The sequence below is a fragment of the Rutilus rutilus genome (genome assembly GCF_951802725.1).
Source record: "Rutilus rutilus genome assembly, chromosome: 10".
NCBI lineage: Eukaryota > Metazoa > Chordata > Actinopteri > Cypriniformes > Leuciscidae > Rutilus > Rutilus rutilus.
In genome coordinates, this window is record NC_140215.1 from 6179441 (window position 1) to 6201963 (window position 22523).

The following is a 22523-nucleotide window of genomic DNA, read 5'->3' on the forward strand; positions in this document are numbered from 1 at the left end:
CGTTTTTGGGATTTGCTTTCTAGGTTAGTTATGCTTTTGAACTTTGAATATGTTCCTGTAAAATGCTTGATTACTTCGCATATGAAATTAATGATCTAATCATTATATATGTGCTACTTTTATTGTGAATGCAACAGTCTCTACTAGTCTTGCTTAAATGCACATATTACTGCATTTTCTTTACACAATCCAGGTAGTCGCAGCTCAGAAAAATGTATACGATTCAATTCAGTTTAACAATGTGACCGACATACTACTTAATATAAAAAGACGTTGATGGGTTACAATGGCCTTGATTTAGGCACCCTGAAAGTCTTGGGAAAACTGCTTGAAAAGCTGTACGAACTCTTTCATCCTTCATTTTCTAAAGCATCGTCTCTCTCTGTGTCTACCGGTTTGTCCATGATCCTGGTACATGATGTAATACTTCTTCCTCCTTTGATTTGACCTTGCTTTGAGAAGCTAAAGGCTTTTTACAGAAGATTATTTGAGTGACTTACACTTGATATCACTTCCCGACCCCACATGAGACATTCTACCTACCAGAAGAAGTACTCATTAGAGGGCCGTCTTTGATTAACACATAATTATTAAAGGCTCTCGTTGTTTGTTTGATCTCGTTTTCCTGGCTGGCTAAGGGTGTTTGTTAGTGATAGGAAGAATGCTGAAAATGCTTATTAGTGGTGCTTTGCAAGCATCGCTAATACTATTGCTCATACTTGGGGTTAGTGATCTTGACAAACCTCTAACCACAGGTATTAAATTTTGGCGTGACTCTTCCTGCACAGTTTGTGCTACAGAACGTTTGTGGGGTGGGTTTTGCGCACTTGATGATCAAACGGGATAAAATAAAATAACTAAGTAAAGAATATAAAATAAAGGGTTTAGGGTCCATTTCTCACTATTAACTAATTATTAGAGATGGTTCACCCAAAAATGAAAATTCGGTCATTAATTACTCACCCTCATGTCGTTCCAAACCTTTAAGACTTTCGTTCATCTTCGGAACACAAATGAAGATATTTTTGATGAAATCTGAGAGCTTTCTGCCCCTCCATTGACAGCTACACAACTACAACTTTGACGCTTCAAAAAGTTCATAAAGAGATCGTAAAACTAATCAATATGAATTGATGAGTGTTTAGGTCAAATTTTCTGAAGAGAATCAATCGCTTTTTATGATGAACAGATTGATTTTAGGCTTTTATTCACATTTAAGCATTCATCACCTCAAACAGAAGCTCAAACATGTTCACTTGACGTGCAAGAACCAATGAGGTTCATTCTCGTGTTACGCGGCACGTTTGAGCTTCCGCAAGAACCAGTGAGGTTTGTTTCCGCGCACCAAGCATGTTCGATTGAGCTTCTATTTATGTTCGCTGATCAATGTTTATATGTGAATAAATGCCTAAATTCAATCTGTTCATCATATAAAGCGATTGAGTCTCTTCAGAAAATTTGTTCTAAACACTCATCAATTCATATGGATTAGTTTTACGATCTTACGATCTTCAACTTTTTGAAGCATCAAAGTGGTAGTTGCGTAGCTGTCAATGGAGGCGCAGAAAGCTCTCAGATTCCATCAAAAATATCTTCATTTGTGTTCCGAAGATGAACGAAAGTCTTAAAGGTTTGGAACGACATGAGGGTGAGTAATTAATGACAGAATTTTCATTTTTGGGTGAACTATCCCTTAACTATGACTTTTGCATCAATATACTCCTAATCACTGCTTATTAATAGTTAGTAAGGTAGTTGTCACGTTTAGATATCGGGTAGGATTAGGGATGTATAATATGGTCATGCAGAATAAGGCACTAATGTGTGCTTTATAAGTACTAATAAACAGCCAGTAATAGTAAATTGCATGTTAATAAGCAACTAGTAAATAATGAGAATTGGACCCTAAACTAAAGTGTTACCAATAAAATATATAAAATAAAAAATCTCTATGCAGTCATGAAGGTAAACTGCTTGTTTATCTGTTTTGTTATCCTCTCTAGAGGTGTGTGGGACTTAAACCCACCCCACGATAGCACTCTTGCATTAACATGTTCTATTAACAGTCTTGTAATGCAGTGGAGGCTATGTCATCACTTCCTCTAGGGGCGCCTCAAGGAAAACACTCCAGTCCCTTTGGGACGTCCGCTGCTGGTTAGCCCACTTGTGAAGACTGACAGTGGGAATATCTTATCAGCAGTGCTTTAAACCGTTTCGGAGGCTGACGTAATGTTTATATCCTTGTGCCAGCTTTCGATATTCAGGACGTGCCCTCTGTAGGGGAAACAGAGGTTGATGGGCGCAGTTTTCATACTTTGTTGAATATCTGTGGTGGAATAAACATTATGATAACAGAACTAAGTGCATATGCAAGCATTTTGTTTATTTGTTTGTTTATTTATTAAAGTATTTTCTAAATTTGCCGAATACAATTGTGTGGTGCATTTGTGGAGTTGGTTGGTACAATTTAAAATGACTACAGCTTTAAAATAAATATTTACTTTGTTCTTTTTTTTAATGCCAGATTATTTCATTATTAATTTATGATGTACAGCATGATAAATTAACAATTCTAACAACCATTTATGATGGTTTTAACAGTGCAAATCCCTCTACTAAGAAGGGTTTTCCCCCTCATTTTTTTTCCAAATGTTCAGATCGGCTATGAATCATGAATTATTCTTATTTTATATTCCACGTGCCAACCTTCCCAACTCTAGCCAAGCTGAATTGCTTATCATAATTTATACCAAGCTTGTTCCTATCACTATTAATTAACATTGATATATTTTAAATATAAATGATATTATTAAATATTTATATTATATATGTCATATTTTATAATAATTTTTAAATATTTCTGCTACTGCTTTTTTATAATACACTTTGCAATATTTTTTGTTTACAATATACTTTGAATGGAATGGATATCGGGTCACCTGCTCTGTTATATGCCTAATATCCTTATTATATTGTTATAAAACCTGACCTTTGTAGTTGTGAAGTGCAATTTTAACCATAGTGTTGCGTTCAAATTTAATTTTGGTGTGTTTAACCTCTGAAGATTAGCACATATTTGCTACCGACCTTCCTCATGAGACACTTGTAGATTAGAGAGACGTGTAAATGAATCTTAATGAATGCTGGAGGAACGGTGTATTTATTTTTGTTCATTAAAGCCTTTCTTAAATTCTTTTATACATCGTCGTCGTTTGCCTTTAGTTACCAGCACTAAATCACACATCTGTGAAATACAAGAGGGAGTCACTAAATCAGATTATTTGGTTAGATGATGGTGTGTTTGCTCTCATCACAGGTGTCCCCTGCAGAGATGAGAGTCTGCAGGCCGTAAAAGTGAATCGTGAGTGTGTGTTAAAATACACTTCCCCATATTCCCAACATCGGTGAAGCCTGGAGGAAGCCCTCTAGTGGTGCAGATCCCTTCGCCTCGCTTCTCATTCCAACAGCCCTGTTTCCTGCAGGTTCACAGCCACTCAGAGTAAATCATGTAAATGCTTTAGGGAGGCCCCGGGCTCCCGCTGATCCTATCAGCTCCTGCCAGCACATCGGATTGGGGCTTCTATCAAACTTCTATTGTGTTTGCAGCACTCACAGGTTGTTTTTAATACTTTTTTTAACACAGTGTTCAAGATTGTGGGCGCATGAAATGTCAAACTGCACACTTTCTGGTGGTGACAAGAATAATGGCATGTGAAATTGCTGTTGGCATTTCCCCTGCTCTCTTTCAGTTACCCCTATTCCACCAAAATGGTCAGCCTGAGGATCTGCAAACCTGCTTCAAAAGGGTTTCCGCTGACCTGAGAGCCGAATAATGACATCATTTACTATGGAACTATATAACCTGCAAACAAACAAAACATCACATCACACTTTTTTCTTTATTTTTTTCACATGAACAGCTCAAAGAAAACCTGGAAAAGGTTTTTTTTTTTTTTTTACTGTGCTTTCCAGACCTGGAAAAGTCATGGGAATTATTCAAATCTTTTTTTATGGATAATTCTATAATTCTCAGTCTATATTTTTTTTGTATTTATGCTTATTGAGAGAACCTTTTCAATGCAAATCTTGTTTTGCCAGTTTTTTGTGTCAGCCGCAAACACGACAAGTGGCAGGGGATTTTGACGGTTGTGTTGGTTTTTGGCATTTTTCCTGTTTCCTTATTTTCTATATCTCTATCGACAAATCTTTTATAATTCCAAAATCCCACCCCTAATAACTGTGTACTTTACAGCATGTTCTGAGTAGTCTTTGTCGTGAGCAGGTTTGAATTCATGGTGCACACACACATATTACTTGTTGCTAGAAACCGAATTGCTTGCTTGTCTTTCTTAAAGATTTACTTAATGATACCAGCTGCATGGATTTTCAGAACAGTGTTATTTTAGTATTATTTTTTATTTTATTTTATTTAATACAAATGTTTTTAAGGCCTTGTGTCCACCAAAGCATTTTTTTCTTAATGCCAGTGTATTTTTTAAAATTGTTTTCAATGTGAGCGTTGCGTATTTAAAAAGGCCAGCAGCGTGACGGGGCACTGAACGTCTATTTCACGCTGAGCGCTTGACATTTTCTCATCACTGTCATTTTTTACCCACATAACACAAATAACACAACGGGACAAATAACACAACGACCAACCATCCCATCCTGCTTGTACAACGGCAACAGACAAGCACAACAACGGAACATTACATTACATTACATTGTTTCGAATTTTTTATATATTTAGATACAAAATGTCTGCGAAATCCGATACTATTAACACTTACGCAGATATTGCTTATCGTAGCAACCAAATCATCTCAACTAATAACTCAAGCGTCTCCAGCTAGGCGTTTTCAGAAGAGTGCCTACCGTTTTCAGCTGGTTAAAAAAGCTTGGTGGACACACGGCCTAATAGTTTTAGTGATAATACGTTTTCTGTTACCAGTGCCTTTGTAGATAGAAGTGCTCATTTTCAGTCAGCCATGATTGATTCTTTCCAAGTGAAATTAGTTCAAGTTAAAGTGTTCGAAAACAAAGGGGTTAACACGATAAAGTGACTATTATTCGGTACTATTCATTTAATTATGTGTACATTTTTTTTAGTAATGATGACTGAGTGCACAAGTCAAAAACAGCAGCGGTTTCAGCAACAGTTTTCACTGTTCTGAAAGAACGATTGAAGAGAGATCTAATAACTTCCACTGTAGATCTTCTAGTAGCTGCTATTAGAGATCTCCATTAACATATCGTTCCTCATATTCCCGCTCAACAGCCTCTTCTCATATATCACGTCTGTCACCTCTCAACTGCAGTCTCAACACCCCGGCTGTGTGTGCGTGCAGACATTTGGGCCTCTGGGACGCTGGCCCTGTTGCTCATATGATGCATTTGCTAACCAGCTGAAATGACCATAAGGTTTTGAGTGATCCCTGAGTAACAAGCCTTCCGTACAGTGACGGCGAAAGAGCTTCTGCCTCGGATGGCACATTTTATCATTCTGCGTTTGGCAGGTCCCCTCTCGGGGTCCATAAAGACCCCCTAACCCTTTTCTTCCAGCTTTTTTTTTTCAACCCAGCTTGGGTTTCAAATCTATCCATTCTGCTGTGATATTTGCAGAAGGGCTGCCTGCTGCTTAAAGTGGCCTGGATCTTTTTCCCAGCCTTCATCAGAGCCGCAGGAGAGGGATTTCAGTGCTGTATGACGGAAAATGGAGGAGTGTAAAGCTGAGCTCTCTTCCGATAAGCTCTTCTGAGTGACATATATATTCAGTATTGGCTAAAATTGATATCATTGATTTTTTTTTTATCTTCATCCTTTATTCAAATACAATTAAAAATGTGTTAACGATTTTGTAAGCATATTGCGTAGTTGTTATCCGAGTCATTTGCTTTATTTGTAGAAACGCAATGAAATGCCAAATTGTGCAGACATAATTTTTGGCTGGGCTCTCATTCAAAGAAATTATGAACGCGTGCAAAAACAAGAGGGAACCTACAAAATATTAATAACTGACTATTTTGTAGTCAATGTATGCTTTTTCCTTGAACGTTTTGTTTTCAAATGCATTTTTTTGCTTAGTAAAATAAAACCTGTAGCTGTAGTTTATTTTTTTGCCAAATAATTTTGTCAGATTTGCTTTCTATTGACAAAGTTGTCAGTAGAATTTGGAACTGACAAAGTGAGGAAATAAACATTTAACATTTTGGCCATGTCTTCTAGATTATGGGGTGATATTTGGGCAGTTAATCAGCCTGTATCGGTCTACGATTTGGCAGAAAACCATGGCCTGAGTCATCTAAGGCCATTTATACCGGAAACTGTTGAATGTGTAAATAGAAGTTTTCAGTTCACTTACCATGCTCAATATTAGTAAAAATCCACAATAAGCATAATATTGTTTTAGGGCTGCACAATTATGGCAAAAATCTAATTCACAAATGTTTTTGTTAATATTGTAATCACGATTATTTAAAATGATTAAGAGTGGGCAGAGTGGACTTATACGAGTAATTTATTTAGCGATTATATATCAAGTATGTATTTTCTAGAAATGAGTTTTCTGTGACATCAAAATTTTAGATACCAGTGAAATTTCTAAATTCTCGATAGTTTTTTCGATAGCACAGTAGAATACTAGGCTAATTAATGTAAAAAAATAAAATAAAATAAAAACTCCAAAAAATATTGGAAAATAAGTAAACAGTCAGTATTACAATGAAAACCAAAAAGCAAAGTATAAACAATAGGAAAATACAATAGAAAAAATATACAATTGAAACAAACAGTGCTTCATTTTTATGCAAGTCTATAAGTATACAGCTAACAGCCTACAACAGAAATTGATTCATCAAATGTAAAATAAAACACAGAATAGTCTTCACTGTAAGAATTCAATTTGCTTTTAATTCTTATTAAAGCTACAAAAGTCATGTCCCTTTTTGCAAAAGTCATGTTACGTGATTTTACTGCTTTCCACGTTCATTTTACGGAAAGGGCACAATAATAATTTTATCTCGCAATTTAATAATCGATGGTGGCCAAAATCGAAACTTAATTTCGATTAATTGCACATCCCTATATTGTTTATTGCTGTGCTTTTGTTTGCTTTCATTCATCTTCTCCTCTCACATGATGTATAACAGCATATGGCTGATGCTCCTTCTCAGGAGGATAGTGTGATGAAGCAGTCTTGGTTTTTGTCCACTGTGAATTGTGTTAGACTGAAAATAGAGTTGAAGGCTGCAGGTGTGTGTGCGTGAATGTGTGAGCCGTGGCTCTGTGCTCGTACACCGGGTGTGCGCTTGGTCAGTCTCACCAGGTGATGGGCAGGTGCCGCCCCCCTCAACACACACCATCTTCCTTACTTCCTGCCAAACACTCGTCTCCTGCCAGCGAACGGGATCTTGGCACATGAGCCCTGCACTGTGCCACAGTCTGCCCACCTCCCTTAGGATCTGCAAGGTGTTTCCCATTGAATGGATGGTCAATCATGCGGGACTTTGTTCTTAAATCCTGTTAATACCTGACATTAGCATCTGTTTCTGATCATAAATGGACTGCACCAGACGCTGGCTTAAATGGTGTCCAGTGTGTCTTAGAGACTTTTAGGTGGTTCTCGTATGACATTTGTAATGGAAGCACTATGTGTCATACTGTAATGTAATGTAGCATTTACTGCTCATGCTGGGGGAAATTTCCAGCAGGGTTATTATGGTTAAGTATAACTTAAATGACAAGAAAAAAAGTGTTACTATAAATAAAAGAAATAGTATATAGTTGCCAGGAATATAGTTGAAATATATAGTTGCCAGGTAGTTGCCAGGTAGTTGCCAAAGCTACATTTGTGATTTTGTGTAACTTGACGTACTAAAATAACTACAACGAAACTGAAATAAAGATTAAAAGCTATAGAGACATAAAAAAACAGTAATAAAAAGGTCAAAGATACAACGTAATTGCAAAAATTTTAACTAAAATGAAAATAAAAAATACAAAAATAAATATAGCTGCGAGCAGCAATGACGGGGCCAAGCCCTTCTAAGGGAGCTATGAGTTCAAAAAATGGCTAAACCATTATAAGAAATATAACGACTTATATTTGTGACTTTTAAAGTTTTGAATTGTTATATAGTTTTCATGTTATGTAGAAGTCGGAGGGTCATTGCTGATACTTATCCTAATATGTGATCTGCATGATGAGAGGAATCAGGTGTACTAAGTTTATTTTTTCTAGAACAAAGGGTTCAAAAGTTATAACCATTTGAAAAGTGAATTTTCCAAGAGACCTCAAAGTTGGTCAGATTACTAATTAATTAGCATTAATTTTCCTATGTTCTGTTTATAGGGCTGCCTTAGACTCCCATTGGGGAGGAATAATAATAAAGTAAACTGACAAATTCCAATAGGGGCTACAGTCCCTTCAGGGCATGGCCCCTTAAAACTAATTAAAAAAATGTAACTATAAAAACTGTAATAGTGTCTCAATGATACTAAAATAACACTGGTTGCCAGCTAGCAAGGTACATAAGGAGCATATTTGGTATGTCTAACATCAGTGAAAGACAAATGTATAAAGTGACAAAATCAGAGACCTTTCCTTAGAAAATCTTGCTTTTCATTTTGTGCTCTGATCCCATTTTAGCTCTGTTCCAAAACCTAGCAAGCTGCCTACTAGACAGCATTGTAAGGCACACTTCCAATAGCTAGACCAGCTCGGCCTAGTCTCGCGTAGCCAGACCTTCAGACTGACGGCGGGAGTTCTGGACTCCATAGCAGCTTTCATTGGCCAAGGACCGTCCAACAGGGCATCTGATCCACATGTAAAGCAACCAATCACAGTTTGTTTGGTTCCTCGTCACGTTTAAAAATGTAAAGTCGATATCCCCACAATAACAGACCGGCGCATCTAATTAATTATTAATTCAAGAACGTTGTGCAAGTTTACTGCAAACTACACATACTTTTGAAAATCAAGCGTTTAGTTGACCCTGGTAGGCGCTCATTGTCACTGCCGTAAACACGACGGCTTTCTTTTTCCATGAGGGGGTTTGGCGTCACTACGGCTTTGTTTCCAGGTGGACCGTTAAAGAACGCGACACACACGTCTCGCGGAAATCCTGTAGAATGCAACCAATCAGACGACGACTTCGATTTGTCAATCACCGTTTCCAATTTGGTGTGCCTAACGCATCAGATGTTCAGCCAATGGTCCATGGGTGTGACATCTGAGGCTGAGACTAAGCTCGGCCCATGATTTAAAAAAAAAATTTATGTGCATGGATAACTCATTTATAATAAATACAGCAATATTCAATAAAAACATAAATTGATGCCTTTGAAGACAGCTTGCCTATATTGGAGGCAGACAGAAAGGTTTCGGAGTGGAGCAGTTTTTTAAAGCACATGATTAGATTGGACATTTGATCACCCCATTACAGGAAGGCGTATCCTGTGATTAGTCCAGACATTCTGGGTTGAGCATGCATGGGAGTGGGGAATATAACAACATTTGACATCCAGTATGCTGCCCTGTATATGCTATATGTAAAGGGATTGAGTGATGCTTATGTAACAGAGCATTACGCATAGAGTACTCTCACAAATGCAGAGTTAATACAGAGTACTTTCTCTTTTGGCTTCACTGATCTCATGTTATACACTTGTACACGAATACCCTTCACACAAATACAAACTGCCCTGGAGAGGCAGGACGAGGTGACCTCAAAGAGCGTGTCACCAGCAGCCTGCAGGCTCTATTTTTAGCTCTGTGCCTCTGGTTGTTCCCGAATCAGGCCTTAATTCCCTAAATATTCCTGTCGTTGGATCTCTGTGCGGCAGTCCGGATGTGTTAAGCCCTCAGGAAGCCCTGCTTCATGTCAACAATGAGTTTTATTAATAACAGTCTAAGCTGGAGTCATTTGTAGATGAGGATGTAATTAGCCCCTGTGTGTTTGTTTGTGTAAATGGCTTTGTCTTTTGAAGGCAGCCAAAGATGGCGGACAAAGCGAGACAAATGTTGATTATAAACATTCATAATCGAAAGAAATAAAAATAAATCGCTTATTCTTAATATAATGAGCTATTTCAACCAGTGTTTTTTAAGCTTATTGGAGTATACCCACTATGTAGGAATCGAGCCTCAGTCTGCTGGTTCCGATGGCAGCCGATGAGAAAGATCTGGTGCAGGGTGGGACAGCAGAACTTTATCTGCTTGGAGACTGAAGATGCATATTTTTGGAGCTGATAAGGCATCTGTCTTCAAAGCTTCTTCTGCACTGTAAACATATGGCGATGAGCTTTGCTATGGTACAGTGGCTACAGTCCCATCAATAGAAGGGCTTTGCACTTTGAGAACAGTATTATACTCACTTTCATTGTATCTGTCTGTGGGTTTTGCAAATATTTAACCAATGAAAAGTATAAATAGCTTGTGACTATATACCTTGTATCTCCTTTGGATCCTCAAGCTGTCGATACAACCTCATGACTCCACCTCTATTGTGAATGAGGTGCTGCACGCAGTTTGGACTGTCTGCTTATTTGCAAAGCAAAGGTAAATAGAGAACTGGTTCTTTGAATAAGTAGCGTTTTCTATACTCAAGAAACACAATATATATATACATGTAAAGGCTAATGTTTTTTTTTATATATATATATATATATATATATATATATATATATATATATATATATATATATACACACACACACACACACATACACATACATATACAGTACTGTGCAAAAGTCTTAGGCTTGTTAATACCCCCCCCCCCAAAAAAGTTTTTAAGTCAGTTATTTGTATCTTTTGCTGTAGTGTGTCAGTAGGAAATATCAGTTTACATTTCCAAACATTCTTTTTGCCATTAATTGTAATAATCCAGTGAGATTTCTGTATGCACAAGAAATCTGACAACAGCCAGGATGATCTGATCTCACCATCATCGAGTCCGTCTGTGATTACATGAAGAAACAGAAAAACCTGAGACAAACTAAATCCAGAAGAACTGCGGGAACGTCTCCAAAGATGCTTGAAGAAACCTGTTGTGAAGATTATGATAGATATCTAATGAAATGGTGCGTCATGGTTTCCGGATTAAAATGCTTCTATTTAACTTGCAAGCTCTTTTTCCTGGGAAATCATTTCCTAGAAGAGCTTTTCAAAACTTCACTGGAATCACACACACCCACCCACCGCTCTCTTCTTCTGATGTTTCGAGGCAGTGGTAATAGTGGTTGAAAACTGATTGAGGGGGATGTCCCATGAACAGGAGCGTTATGGAGATAAGATTCAGTGTAACCGTCCAGCACTCAAATGGTTTCAGGTTTGAGCTTCAATAAACTCTTTTTTTTTTTTTTTGTGCTGGTCTGAAAGAAATCTTGTAAAAATGCCCATAAACCCTGCTTGTGGACCCTTGTATCAGGAGAAGTCAGAACTGACCCTTTTTACTTTCCTAAAACACAATTCTTGTCTTTCTTAGTCATTGGTGCATTTTCCAAAGAAGAACAATGTTTGTCTTCATCATTTTTCATCAAAAGCCAAAGAAATTCTTTAGAATTTTCACCTGATGGTTTTGACATGTTCAATATGCAGAACATAATGTTTAGACATGAAACTGAAACACTATAACAATATAGACAATTCATTTATACCTGACTCACTGTTGCTATGTATTCTCATAGTTGTACACTATGAGAAAGGAACCCGAGTTTGTCGAGGTTGTTGGGGAGAAGTGAGCTCCATGTCTTGCTCACAATGAAGCCGGCCTTTGAGAAGATGCTCTCCGATGGCATGTCGTGCAGTAAACGCGGTACTAATTTACCTGCACACTCCGCACACACACTTGAAAATGCACCTAATAGCTTAGGACACATTTAAAGTGTCTAATGTTAGGCTACTTGCATCTTTTAAATAAGTCATGTTTGAGGTCGCACTTCACTTTTTTGTGGTCATTCTTTACCCTCTCGAAATCTTCCCACACTTTGGATTTTCTGCCCGACATATTCTTGCATGGACCAGTCGTGTTAACTATTTTTGAACTACATGAATTTGCTTATTATTGTGGAGTTTTCTTCTGCAAATAACGGACTATGAATGTAGTTGACTAAACCTCTTCTCGTTGACTAACGTTTAGTCGACTATTGGGGGCAGCCCTACAGATTACAGAAGTAAAATGGGCTGTGAATGGCGTTTCATGTTGACTCTAATGTACCTCTGTGTGATGTGGCATGTGCTACTGTACTAGCAGAGAGGGACAAATAGTGTGTGTGTGTGATCATGTAATGGTGGCTCTCATGCCACACAGACAGACGGACTTCTCCTCATCTAGTCCATCAGGCTCTGGTGTCGTCTTTCTGCCATCTGCCACCGCCAGCCAGTCTGTCCATCTCAGTATCACACACACACACGCACACACGCACACACACACACACACACACACACACACACACACACAGCTACTACATCTATCAGTCTTTAGCATTTCACTCAACTTTTCTTGAACACCTTCTAAACTCTCAATCATTCTGATGGATAGTATGCTAGCTGTGATTTTTGATTGAGAACAAAAACTTTTTGGATGTTTTTGAACTCAGTGACTTATGTATATGTGTATATATATGTATGTGTGTGTGTGTGTGTGTGTGTCTGTGTGTATACATCTCCCAGCGAGACATAAACATGTATTATGTATAAATTTTATAATATACATGTCAACGTGTGATCATCAACGAGTGGATCACTGAGCTGGTGTGATTATGTGGAGGCGGGGCTCATTTGCATATTCACAGAACCGCGTATACTTAACGAGGCAAGGGTGGAGATTCAAGCTATTTTAAAGGGGTCATATAATGCCATTTTTGTACAAGTTATTATGATTCTTTAGGGTCTAAATGAAAAGTTTGTAATACACTTTAATTAAAAATTCTCATTAGTATTGTAAGAAAACACTCATTTTACCTGGTCAAAAACAGCTCTGTTTTCAGCACGCCATTTAAGTGCATGTGTCTTTAAATGATAATGAGCTTTGCTCACCCCGCCCCTCTGTTCTGTGCGTACACAGTTTGTAATAACACAATAACCATAACGCGTTGTTCATTATAAACTTGGGATTATGAATTATATTGAGAATGTCGTACATAGAAAACATGCCGTAATGTACCCTGAGTGTAAACCTTAGCCGCATTCATCGTGAAGCGTGCTAGCGAATTGCAAAGGTTAATATAAAGATTAATAAAACGTTACACTCACGTCTTCTGGAGGTGCAGCAGGAACACGAATAGTTGGTACCGATCCTTTTTTCAGGAGCAGCTTCTTAGCAAAACCAGCTTTATACTGACCCTCGTTTGTAAAGCAGTCTGGTGAGAAATGATTCACGCAAACATGAAAGCATTGACGTTGATCATGGGGAATATTCCCTTCAAAAACAAAACTCAGCCACTGCGTCTTCAGCGGTTCGGATTTAGGAACATCAAAATGACTGCTGTGTTCGTTATTACACCCAAGAACAAACACCACAATCGCTTAGATGCCATTCTGCTCCAGCGTATCAACAATGTCCGCGCGGACTATGATGACAGCTCGCTCAGGGCGGGTCTGTGTTGAAACGCTGCTGTCAATTAACAATCATGGGAGGGGCGTCCGACCGGCGACGGCTCGATTTGAGACGGGGGAAAACATATAAGGAGATTAAAAAAAGACCTCTGGATGGATTTTTAGCATTATATGATGGTTGTGTACAGGCACTGCCAACACACATTTCAGTACAATCAACTTGTAAAAGTGCATGTACCATTATATGACCCCTTTAACCCTCTGGGGTCTGAGAGGTTTTTGGGGTCCTTGAGATGTTCTGACATGCCCTGACATTTGTGCTTTTTTCAGTTGCTTATAAACATATTAATGGCAAAGGTGTAAATTCACTCTATTTAGCACAAACAGGGCTACCATAATATGTGAACAACTTGCATGTACATGTTTGTATTTTTGAGAGAATAATGTTTATGCATGGTTTTTTAAAAAACAAAAAACTAAAGTTTCTGAAATAAGGCCATAAAACACATTCTAAATATATGTAAATAAGACTTTTGACTAATGGATGTCATTGCCTACTGTTTTTTCTTCAGAATTATGTGAAAATCATCCTGCCTAATCATTCACATAACACAATACATTGATTTAAATCTTGTAAAACACTTTTTGTTTGGAAAGGCCATATGCGGGTGGGCGTGATTCACACCTGCAGAGTCAATGGGGCCCGCATAATGAGGCTGCATACGTAATGAGCCTTTCATTCAGGTGTGTGACTGAGCCACAAGAATGCAAGGACAATATATAACTGGTTTGTTGTTTTTTCCACAAATTTTGCTTGCAAATTGTACAATATCCAAGGTAAACATTTCTAGTAATTGTGCAGTTAATTGTTCTCATACTGTCAGATTTGGAATATATTCTCTTCCCAAATGTGTCACTAATAAAGCATAATAAAATTATTTAAAGAGAAGGCTTATAATGACCTTTTAAGATTTTGTTTACATCTATCCTTATATAGGCCTATATATATATATATATATATATATATATATATATATATATATATATATATATATATATATATTTAAGGTTATACAATTACAACAACATTTAAAATTGTAACAGTATTTCCAGTGTAATCATTCTTTGTATTCGCGATTCATATTAAAACAGTATTTTTGCCAGCTGTAGTAGCTCCACAACAGCGCGCATCTGTGCGTTCATTCATTCCGATTAGAACAAAGCAAACAGAACTGACCTATTCCTCAACGGGATCCGTTTGCTCCTCGAAATGATACTTCCAGAACTTCTGAGGTACATTTTTGCAGGATTATTATCAAGATAGTATTATTCCTCACAGCATCGTAAAGTACATACGTCTGAAAGTGAACTCGCGGTGTGTGTTATCCAGCTGATGTGGGCGTTTCACAGGTTTGTTTGGATTGCCTCAGATTTGCGTTTGAATAGCGCGCGCTCTCCGTGGGCGGAGCACATTATAACGTAATTAGCTGAGATGAGAACGACTGACATCTCTCTCTTTGCATACATATTACATAAACTGTGAATATTTGTTTTTTTATAAAAAATACTTCATTTAAAAGGAGAGAATTCAAGCTTCATGTCTGTATGCCTGTATGCCTGTTTGACTGAGTATTCGCTGAGTTATGGTTCATTTTCGGACGCGTTTCAGAATGGACTACACTGAAAGAGAGGAGGCAGAACTCGCTTCGTTTTTATTTTTCTTTATTTGGCAAAAAGCACAACACTTTGTTTTTATTGTGAGTATACACAAAAATAATACACATTTAACAGAATCTATTGATGTATGAAACTCCAATGAGAAATCAAAGTCAACAGAGTATTCATGAGTTTCTTTTACACTGCTAAAAAAAAAGCGAGCTGGTATCGCCGGCGATACCGCCGACCTCAGGGGGCATGAAGACATTTTTTTTTTTTCAAGGAAAAACGTTTAAATATGTAATTTTGGTGATCAAAGATGATATTTAAGGGATACAATTGTTGACTACAGAGGGACTTTAAAAATCCTCGTTTTATCACGAGTCATGAGTCAAAAAGATGTGGGAATTCTGTTACTTTATCTCCATAGTGCCAGAGTGAATTAATGTTTGCTACCATATCTGTTGTGCGTGTGTGTCTGCATATGTGAATCTGGATCAGGATATGATACAGACAGAGACACAGAGACAGAGACATATGTGTCTTAGACGCAGGGGGCTCCTGTGCCGTCTCTGCCTGCCTGTCTGTCTGTTTATGTCAGTGTGTTCTGCTTCTGGTCTACAGGGTACAGTTGATCTTTTCCTTACTTTTGTCCTGATAACAATATATCAATATCATAAGGGTTATTAAATAATGTTGGACAATATGGGATATGTAATTGTGCATGCACATCTAATGTAGACTTAAAGGCACACTGAAGTGCCTTGAAATGCGCAGCTTTGGTTGATGCGTTTACGTAATTTCCGTAATTTCTGAGACGGGAAGCTAATGCGGGACATATTGAATGGCTCCTCCCCCTTTTTAAATATCCAATAGCGTACAGTTGACAGCACCATGGAAGCGAATCCGAGCGCTGATGATACCTTGGATTCAATAGTAGAGGTGTGCATAAATTCTATCCATTTCATTCTTAACCAACGTACAGTTGGAAAGCGGAATAAAACTCGAGAAAATGAGCAACCGAACACACATCTCCAACCGATATTGCTCCGTGACGTGTCAACGGACGCTTTGGATAGGTGGTATTTATGGCATGGGGGCGGGACTTTAGATTCTAGAAAGCATTTGATTGGACAGAAGATGGGATGAGAAGCTGAAGTCCGGGGTGATGTCATAAAAATCCGTGATCAATTTTAGCAGAAGTGAGAGACTGTAAGTTTTGAATGCTTATATTGCCTAAATTCGAAATGTGTCATTGTTTTGTAACACACCAGCTTATTTATAACCTTAAGGCTAACATATTCATACTAAAAGCTAAAAAACTTCAATTATTTTGATCTTTAAAAACACTAATAATTGAATAACTGATAAATATAATATTTAGCAAATCACTAAATGAATGACCTTTTTTTATACTGTACATTGTAATGTTGTGATGCATTTAATGGTTTTAGTTTTTAGTGTTGTATAACATGTTTATATCAGCCATTTATTGTGTATATATGTTTACACAAGTAATTGATACAAGTAGTTTGAATTTTGCTTTTTTTTTTAAATAATATTAATTGTTATTATTGTACTATGTTAAATGTTATATCAATTTATTTAATATATATGTATTTAACAATGCACATCAATACATACTGCATTATATAATTGACGACTGACGTCTGTAGTCCCTAAGCAGGTAAAACAAACAAATACTTTACTAGTGAGAATATACAAATACAAATATACAACACATAAATGACTACATGTGTTACAGATAGCCAAAGCTCAAAGAAAGAAAGAAAATATTAACACATTGCATATTTACCATTTTTGATTTTGACACTTTTGTACAATTAATGCGCCAAGTCATTATAACTAGTTGCTCTAACCCTTGACTCGAACCCTTGACCCCTGACCGCAGAGCTTGATGCTCGATGCATGCATGTTTAAGTAACTGCAGTGCTGTTTTGTAGGGTGCAGTTGGAGATGCACTGTGGGTCTGATTAAAATGCCATGATGGTACAGGCTCTGCTCCTGTCTGGTCCAGGGAGGCTTCCAAAAATAGAGCGCGCATGCAGCGAGACGAGCCCAGGAACGTGCGGCGGAAGCACAAACAGCTTCCATCCTTTGTTTATTCTGTCTTCTCTTTAATGCCCCTCTTTCTGCCTCCTCCCATCCACATCCCTCTCAGGAGGAGAAAGCAGGAGGTGTGCTGCCACAATCTAAAAAGCTTCCTTGTTCAGAGGGGACACCGTCGGAGGGCTCTTCCATGAATGTTTTATTTTTGCTGTGCAGCAGCATGTATTAATCATGACTTCTGTCTGGATGGCTGAAAATAGCATCATGGAAAGACAAAAGTTTGTTAAAAGCCTGAGGCCTGTGCGCTAGGCGCCTTCAATAGATCCTCGTCGGCTCGAGGCTCATCGTCGTACGTGTGCCGATGTGCCGCAGGTTCCTCGGGTTCCTTGCTCTCCGGACTCAGCGGGGCTCAGTGCCGGAGCGTGCTGGGTTACAGAGGCGGATAATCACGGCTGAGCGAGGTAATGCTGTGGGCTGTCTTGTTTATCTGCCTCCTGCTCCTCCAGCCTGAACTCGTACACCCTGTATCGGAGAGAACAAACACGCACAGTAAACAGAGGTAGGAAGGCATCGAGACATGTTCAAGTTCAGTGGTTGTGTAACATCTTATCTGCTAAGATGTCTTCATCTTGTCAGCTGAAATCCCATAATCCTTTGCCACGAGGGTCGAGATAGGGCTGCAACAAGAAACATTAAAATTGAAATTAATCAAAATAATTGACTCCAAAAAAGTCATTATTTCTCTCTCTCTCTCTCTCTCTCTATATATATATATATATATATATATGTGTGTGTGTGTATATATATGTGTGTATATGTATGTGTGTATTTTTACTTCATTTTAACATAATAATAATTTTTGAATGTTTTAAAAATTATTATTTTTAAATGTAATGTAAATTTATTTATACATTTTCATGGGTTTGAATATAAAAATGAAAATGTGAGAGTGAAAATGTCCCTCTAAATTCACATTACATGCAATGCATCCAGATGCTTTGATCTTTTTTTAAATTGGCGATTTATTAATACTGGTTATTTTTATTATAACTCAGTAATTGTGAAAGCAAATAAAAATAATAATTAACTTTATTACAATATTTTTTTACTTTTTTAATATATTTGTTGTACGTATTTATATTTTTATATATTGCATGTTTTGGAGATCTTTTTTGGATACATTCTTTATGTACAACTTTTTTTATGCACACAGGCTTTTTTTTTTTTTTACCTGATTAATTAAATAAGTAATGAAGAAGCAATTCATGAGCATATTAATCAAAATAATCATTGAATACAGCTTTATTTTCAGTTTTGTTGAACACCTCAGTCTGGGAATACCGTGTCCACGCAGCATTCCGTGCACGTTCCTGTGGAACAGCTCTTATCAGCAGGATGATTGATACACTCTGTTCTGATCTGAATTCACAGGGATAAGTGTAGCTCTTATCTGAGCTGCTGTGTGTATTACATGAATGGATGAGGTCACTTGGGTCCTGTCATTCAATGAGATCCAGAGATATGATTAAGTCGAGATGTATGAAGGCAGATCGGTTGATAGTAGTTGAGGCTGGGAGTTTGGAGGATTGGCTCTCGTCTCTGTTTTGGCAGTCTTTGGACTATCCAGGCTTTTGATCATAGGCATTTGCAGCGTATTTTGGACAAAGAGAAACCCACTTAGATAGGAAGAAACTGCCTGGATGACATGCAAATTGACCAACCATGGTTTGCTTTGGTCTTTGGTCATCAAACCACAGCAATAGACATGTCCACAAGAAAGAAAAAAAAAATATATATATATACATTACATTATATTACATTATATTATATTATATTATATTAATTATAATATTTTATATGATATTATATTAATTTAATTTTAAAACCTTCATTATTATAAACTATACTAAAATATTTTACAAAATATAACTTTTTTTCCTTTAGTTTTAGTATGCAAGTTGGACAAATGAAGGTGTTTGGAGCCTGCTGTAAAAAGCACAGTTCTGTAGGAAACCATTGTCTCGGCTTTGGAAAAACACTGAGAAAATGTGTGTTCTGTCGTCTTCAGTCCAGACCAAACAGATCGAAGTATTCCTGAGTGTTTTGTTGAAGAATCCACTTTTCCTGTTCAGAACTGCCGTCGACCTCCGTACAGCAGGGTTGATTTGTCATCATCTGATTGTCAGTTGTGTGGGAATGTTTTTCCTGTCTTTCTGCCGCTCCGGGCAGGTTTGAGGACAGATTGGGCGTCTACAGAAGTGATGTTGGGGTAGAAAAATTGAATAGACAACAACAAAATCTGAACCCCTCCAGATTTTGCGAGGCTTTTGTTTGTCCTCTCTGCAGTGTTCTGTGCAAACTGACGCGTAAAGCCCTCCGGTCTCACTTTCAGAGGAACTGACGACTGCTGATCCGTGGAAACGACCCTGCCGCCGCTGGCCAGACTGTGACTGGAATGCCGAATGAATGAAACGCTGTGAAGTCTTCGCATTCCTCCTCCTCTGACTCTCAGGCTGTGATTCACTGTCTGTCTTTGGCGAGTAGGTGTGAGACACATTGGGGTCAGTGTGTCAGGAAGCTCACTCGTGTGAAGTGCATCTGAAGCTCATTACCGTGAGATTAATGGAATGCCACCAAACCGGCTGTCGGAGTTATTTTTCACATGTTCAAAAAATATATAATATTTTTAATTACTATTTCAATCATTTTTTTACATTTTTTTAATTTTAAAAGAATTTTAAATAAGGATACACAACACAACCATTAAAATGTTTGGGGTCGGAGTCTGGTATGCTCACCAAGTGTGCATTTCTTTTATAAAAATTTCAGAAAAAAACGAATATTGTAAAATATTATTCAAATGTAAAATTACAGTTTTCTATTTTAATATATTTTAAAAGGTATTTATTTGGGTCCTTTTAGAAATCTTTTCCTGTGATAACATCACTTATATGAAACATAAATATTTTGTTAATTTATTACTATTACTTTTACTGTCACTTCTGATCACTTTAATGTCATTGCTGAATATAATAATTAATTTCTTTGCTAAAAATCTTACCAACCCATAACTTTTGAACAGTAGTGTCCAGCAAATTGAGTATTGAGAAAATAGACTATTTTTGTACCATTAATATTTTCTTTCATTTTCAATTTACCTTAATTGCCATTTACCATAGTAATATGTATATACAGTGTATACACACACACAAGCACACACACACATGCATATATATATATATATATATATATATATATATATATATACATTAAGATATTATAAGATATATAAGATTATATCATTATATAAGACTAATCTAAGCAATTTATCAAGCTATCACACAAAACTACTGATGTATAAATGCTTATAGTACCATATGATTTTTTTTTTTTACATTACAGTAATGAATGATTGAGAAGAATATGCATACATGTCTTAATGAAAATATCACAATGGAAAATATTTTTTGTTGGTTTGTTCTTAAAGGGTTTTATGAGATTCCCCCTATGCACACTTTCTCCTTTGTTATGGTGGATTAATATGAGATGTGCAGGTTTTATGATCCCTCTGCTACTGTATGTGTGTGTGTTTGTGCATGCTAATGCTCTCATGTATTCTGCATTGAGCCTCTCTCTCTCTCTCTCCCTCTCTCTCCCTCCCTCTCCCTCTTTTAGAGATCTAGGCTATTTATAGCTGGTTCTCCCTGAGTTATCTTGCCTACTGATGTTGTTTTGCCTTTTCACGTAATTATAAATCCTGCTTTAGGAAATCTGTTGCGTGTTCATTTCATGTGCGCTGTGGACCTTTTTCAGGATAGAGGGCAGATCTAAATTGATTCAAATAAAAATGTGGTTGTGAGAGATAGTTTATATTCAGTAGGTTTTGTGCTTCGGTGTGGATTTTTTAGCTGATGAAATATTGAAAATATGCCCCAAAAAAAAAACCTAAGTGAAACTACAGAGAAAAAACATTTGGGACCTGATATGAAAGTTGTTTTAGATGTGAAACAAGACATTACATTTTTGATGAAGGATTACAAAGAGTAAGCAGGAACATGTATTAGAAAGAAATGAAATAGAGGCGGGTTTGTTACCTTTAAGACAGCGAGTGCACGTCAATCCCTCACATTCATTTGCTTAACAAATATGGCGTCTTCCCTGGCAATGGTCCATATGTTGCATATGTAGTTTGTGTTCAGAGCCGTAAGAGAATATCCTGATGACGTCTGCTTCCCTGATCCTCAGCGCTACACGCCATTTCTCAGTTGGAATTGTTTCTCTCTTTCCCGCAGATGGACTTCCCAGTAAAGAACAGCCACTGGAACTTCTGAAGCCATCTGGAGTCAACCACATTCCTTCTGGTAGGACTGTGTGTGTGTGTGTGTGTGTGTGTGTGTGTGTGTGTCTCACAGGGTCACAGAACGTCTGATTGGTTATGTGACACTGTAGAGTTGGAGATGTGTTTAACGGGCCTTTTAAAAACATTTCATTCAGTGGAAAATATAGCATCAGATGTTCTATCTGTCTGTCGTTCCATCTATCTATCTCTATCTGTCTGTCTGTCTGTCGTTCCATCTATCTCTATCTGTCTGTCTGTCGTTCCATCTATCTATCTCTATCTATCTGTCTGTCTGTCGTTCCATCTATCTCTATCTGTCTGTCTGTCGTTCCATCTATCTATCTCTATCTGTCTGTCTGTCTGTCTGTCGTTCCATCTATCTCTATCTGTCTGTCTGTCATTCCGTCTATCTATCTATCTATCTATCTATCTATCTATCTATCTATCTATCTATCTATCTATCTATCTATCTATCTATCTATCTATCTATCTATCTATCTATTTATCTGTCTGTCTGTCTGTCTGTCGTTCCGTCCATCTTTATCTGTCTGTCTGTCGTTCCGTCTATCTTTATCTGTCTGTCTGTCGTTCCGTCTATCTATCTATCTATCTATCTATCTATCTATCTATCTATCTATCTATCTATCTATCTATCTATCTATCTGTCTGTCTGTCTGTCTGTCTGTCGTTCCGTCTATCTTTATCTGTCTGTCTGTCGTTCCGTCTATCTATCTATCTCTGTCTGTCTGTCGTTCCGTCTATCTCTATCTGTCTGTCTGTCGTTCCGTCTATCTATCTATCTATCTATCTATCTATCTATCTATCTATCTATCTATCTATCTATCTATCTATCTATCTATCTATCTATCTATCTATCTATCTATCTATCTATCTATCTAT

General features: G+C 37.3%; 1 protein-coding gene across 2 annotated transcripts in view; it reads left to right on the forward strand.

Moving 5' to 3' along the window:
* hdac4 (histone deacetylase 4) overlaps positions 1 to 22523 on the forward strand; it is a 204453-nt gene that overhangs the window by 60275 nt on the left and 121655 nt on the right. For both annotated transcript variants that reach the window (XM_084421602.1, XM_084421603.1), the window contains exon 3: positions 21577 to 21645. In XM_084421602.1, the coding sequence (XP_084277728.1) occupies positions 21577 to 21645 (69 nt within the window). The remainder of the gene's footprint in view (positions 1 to 21576; positions 21646 to 22523) is intronic.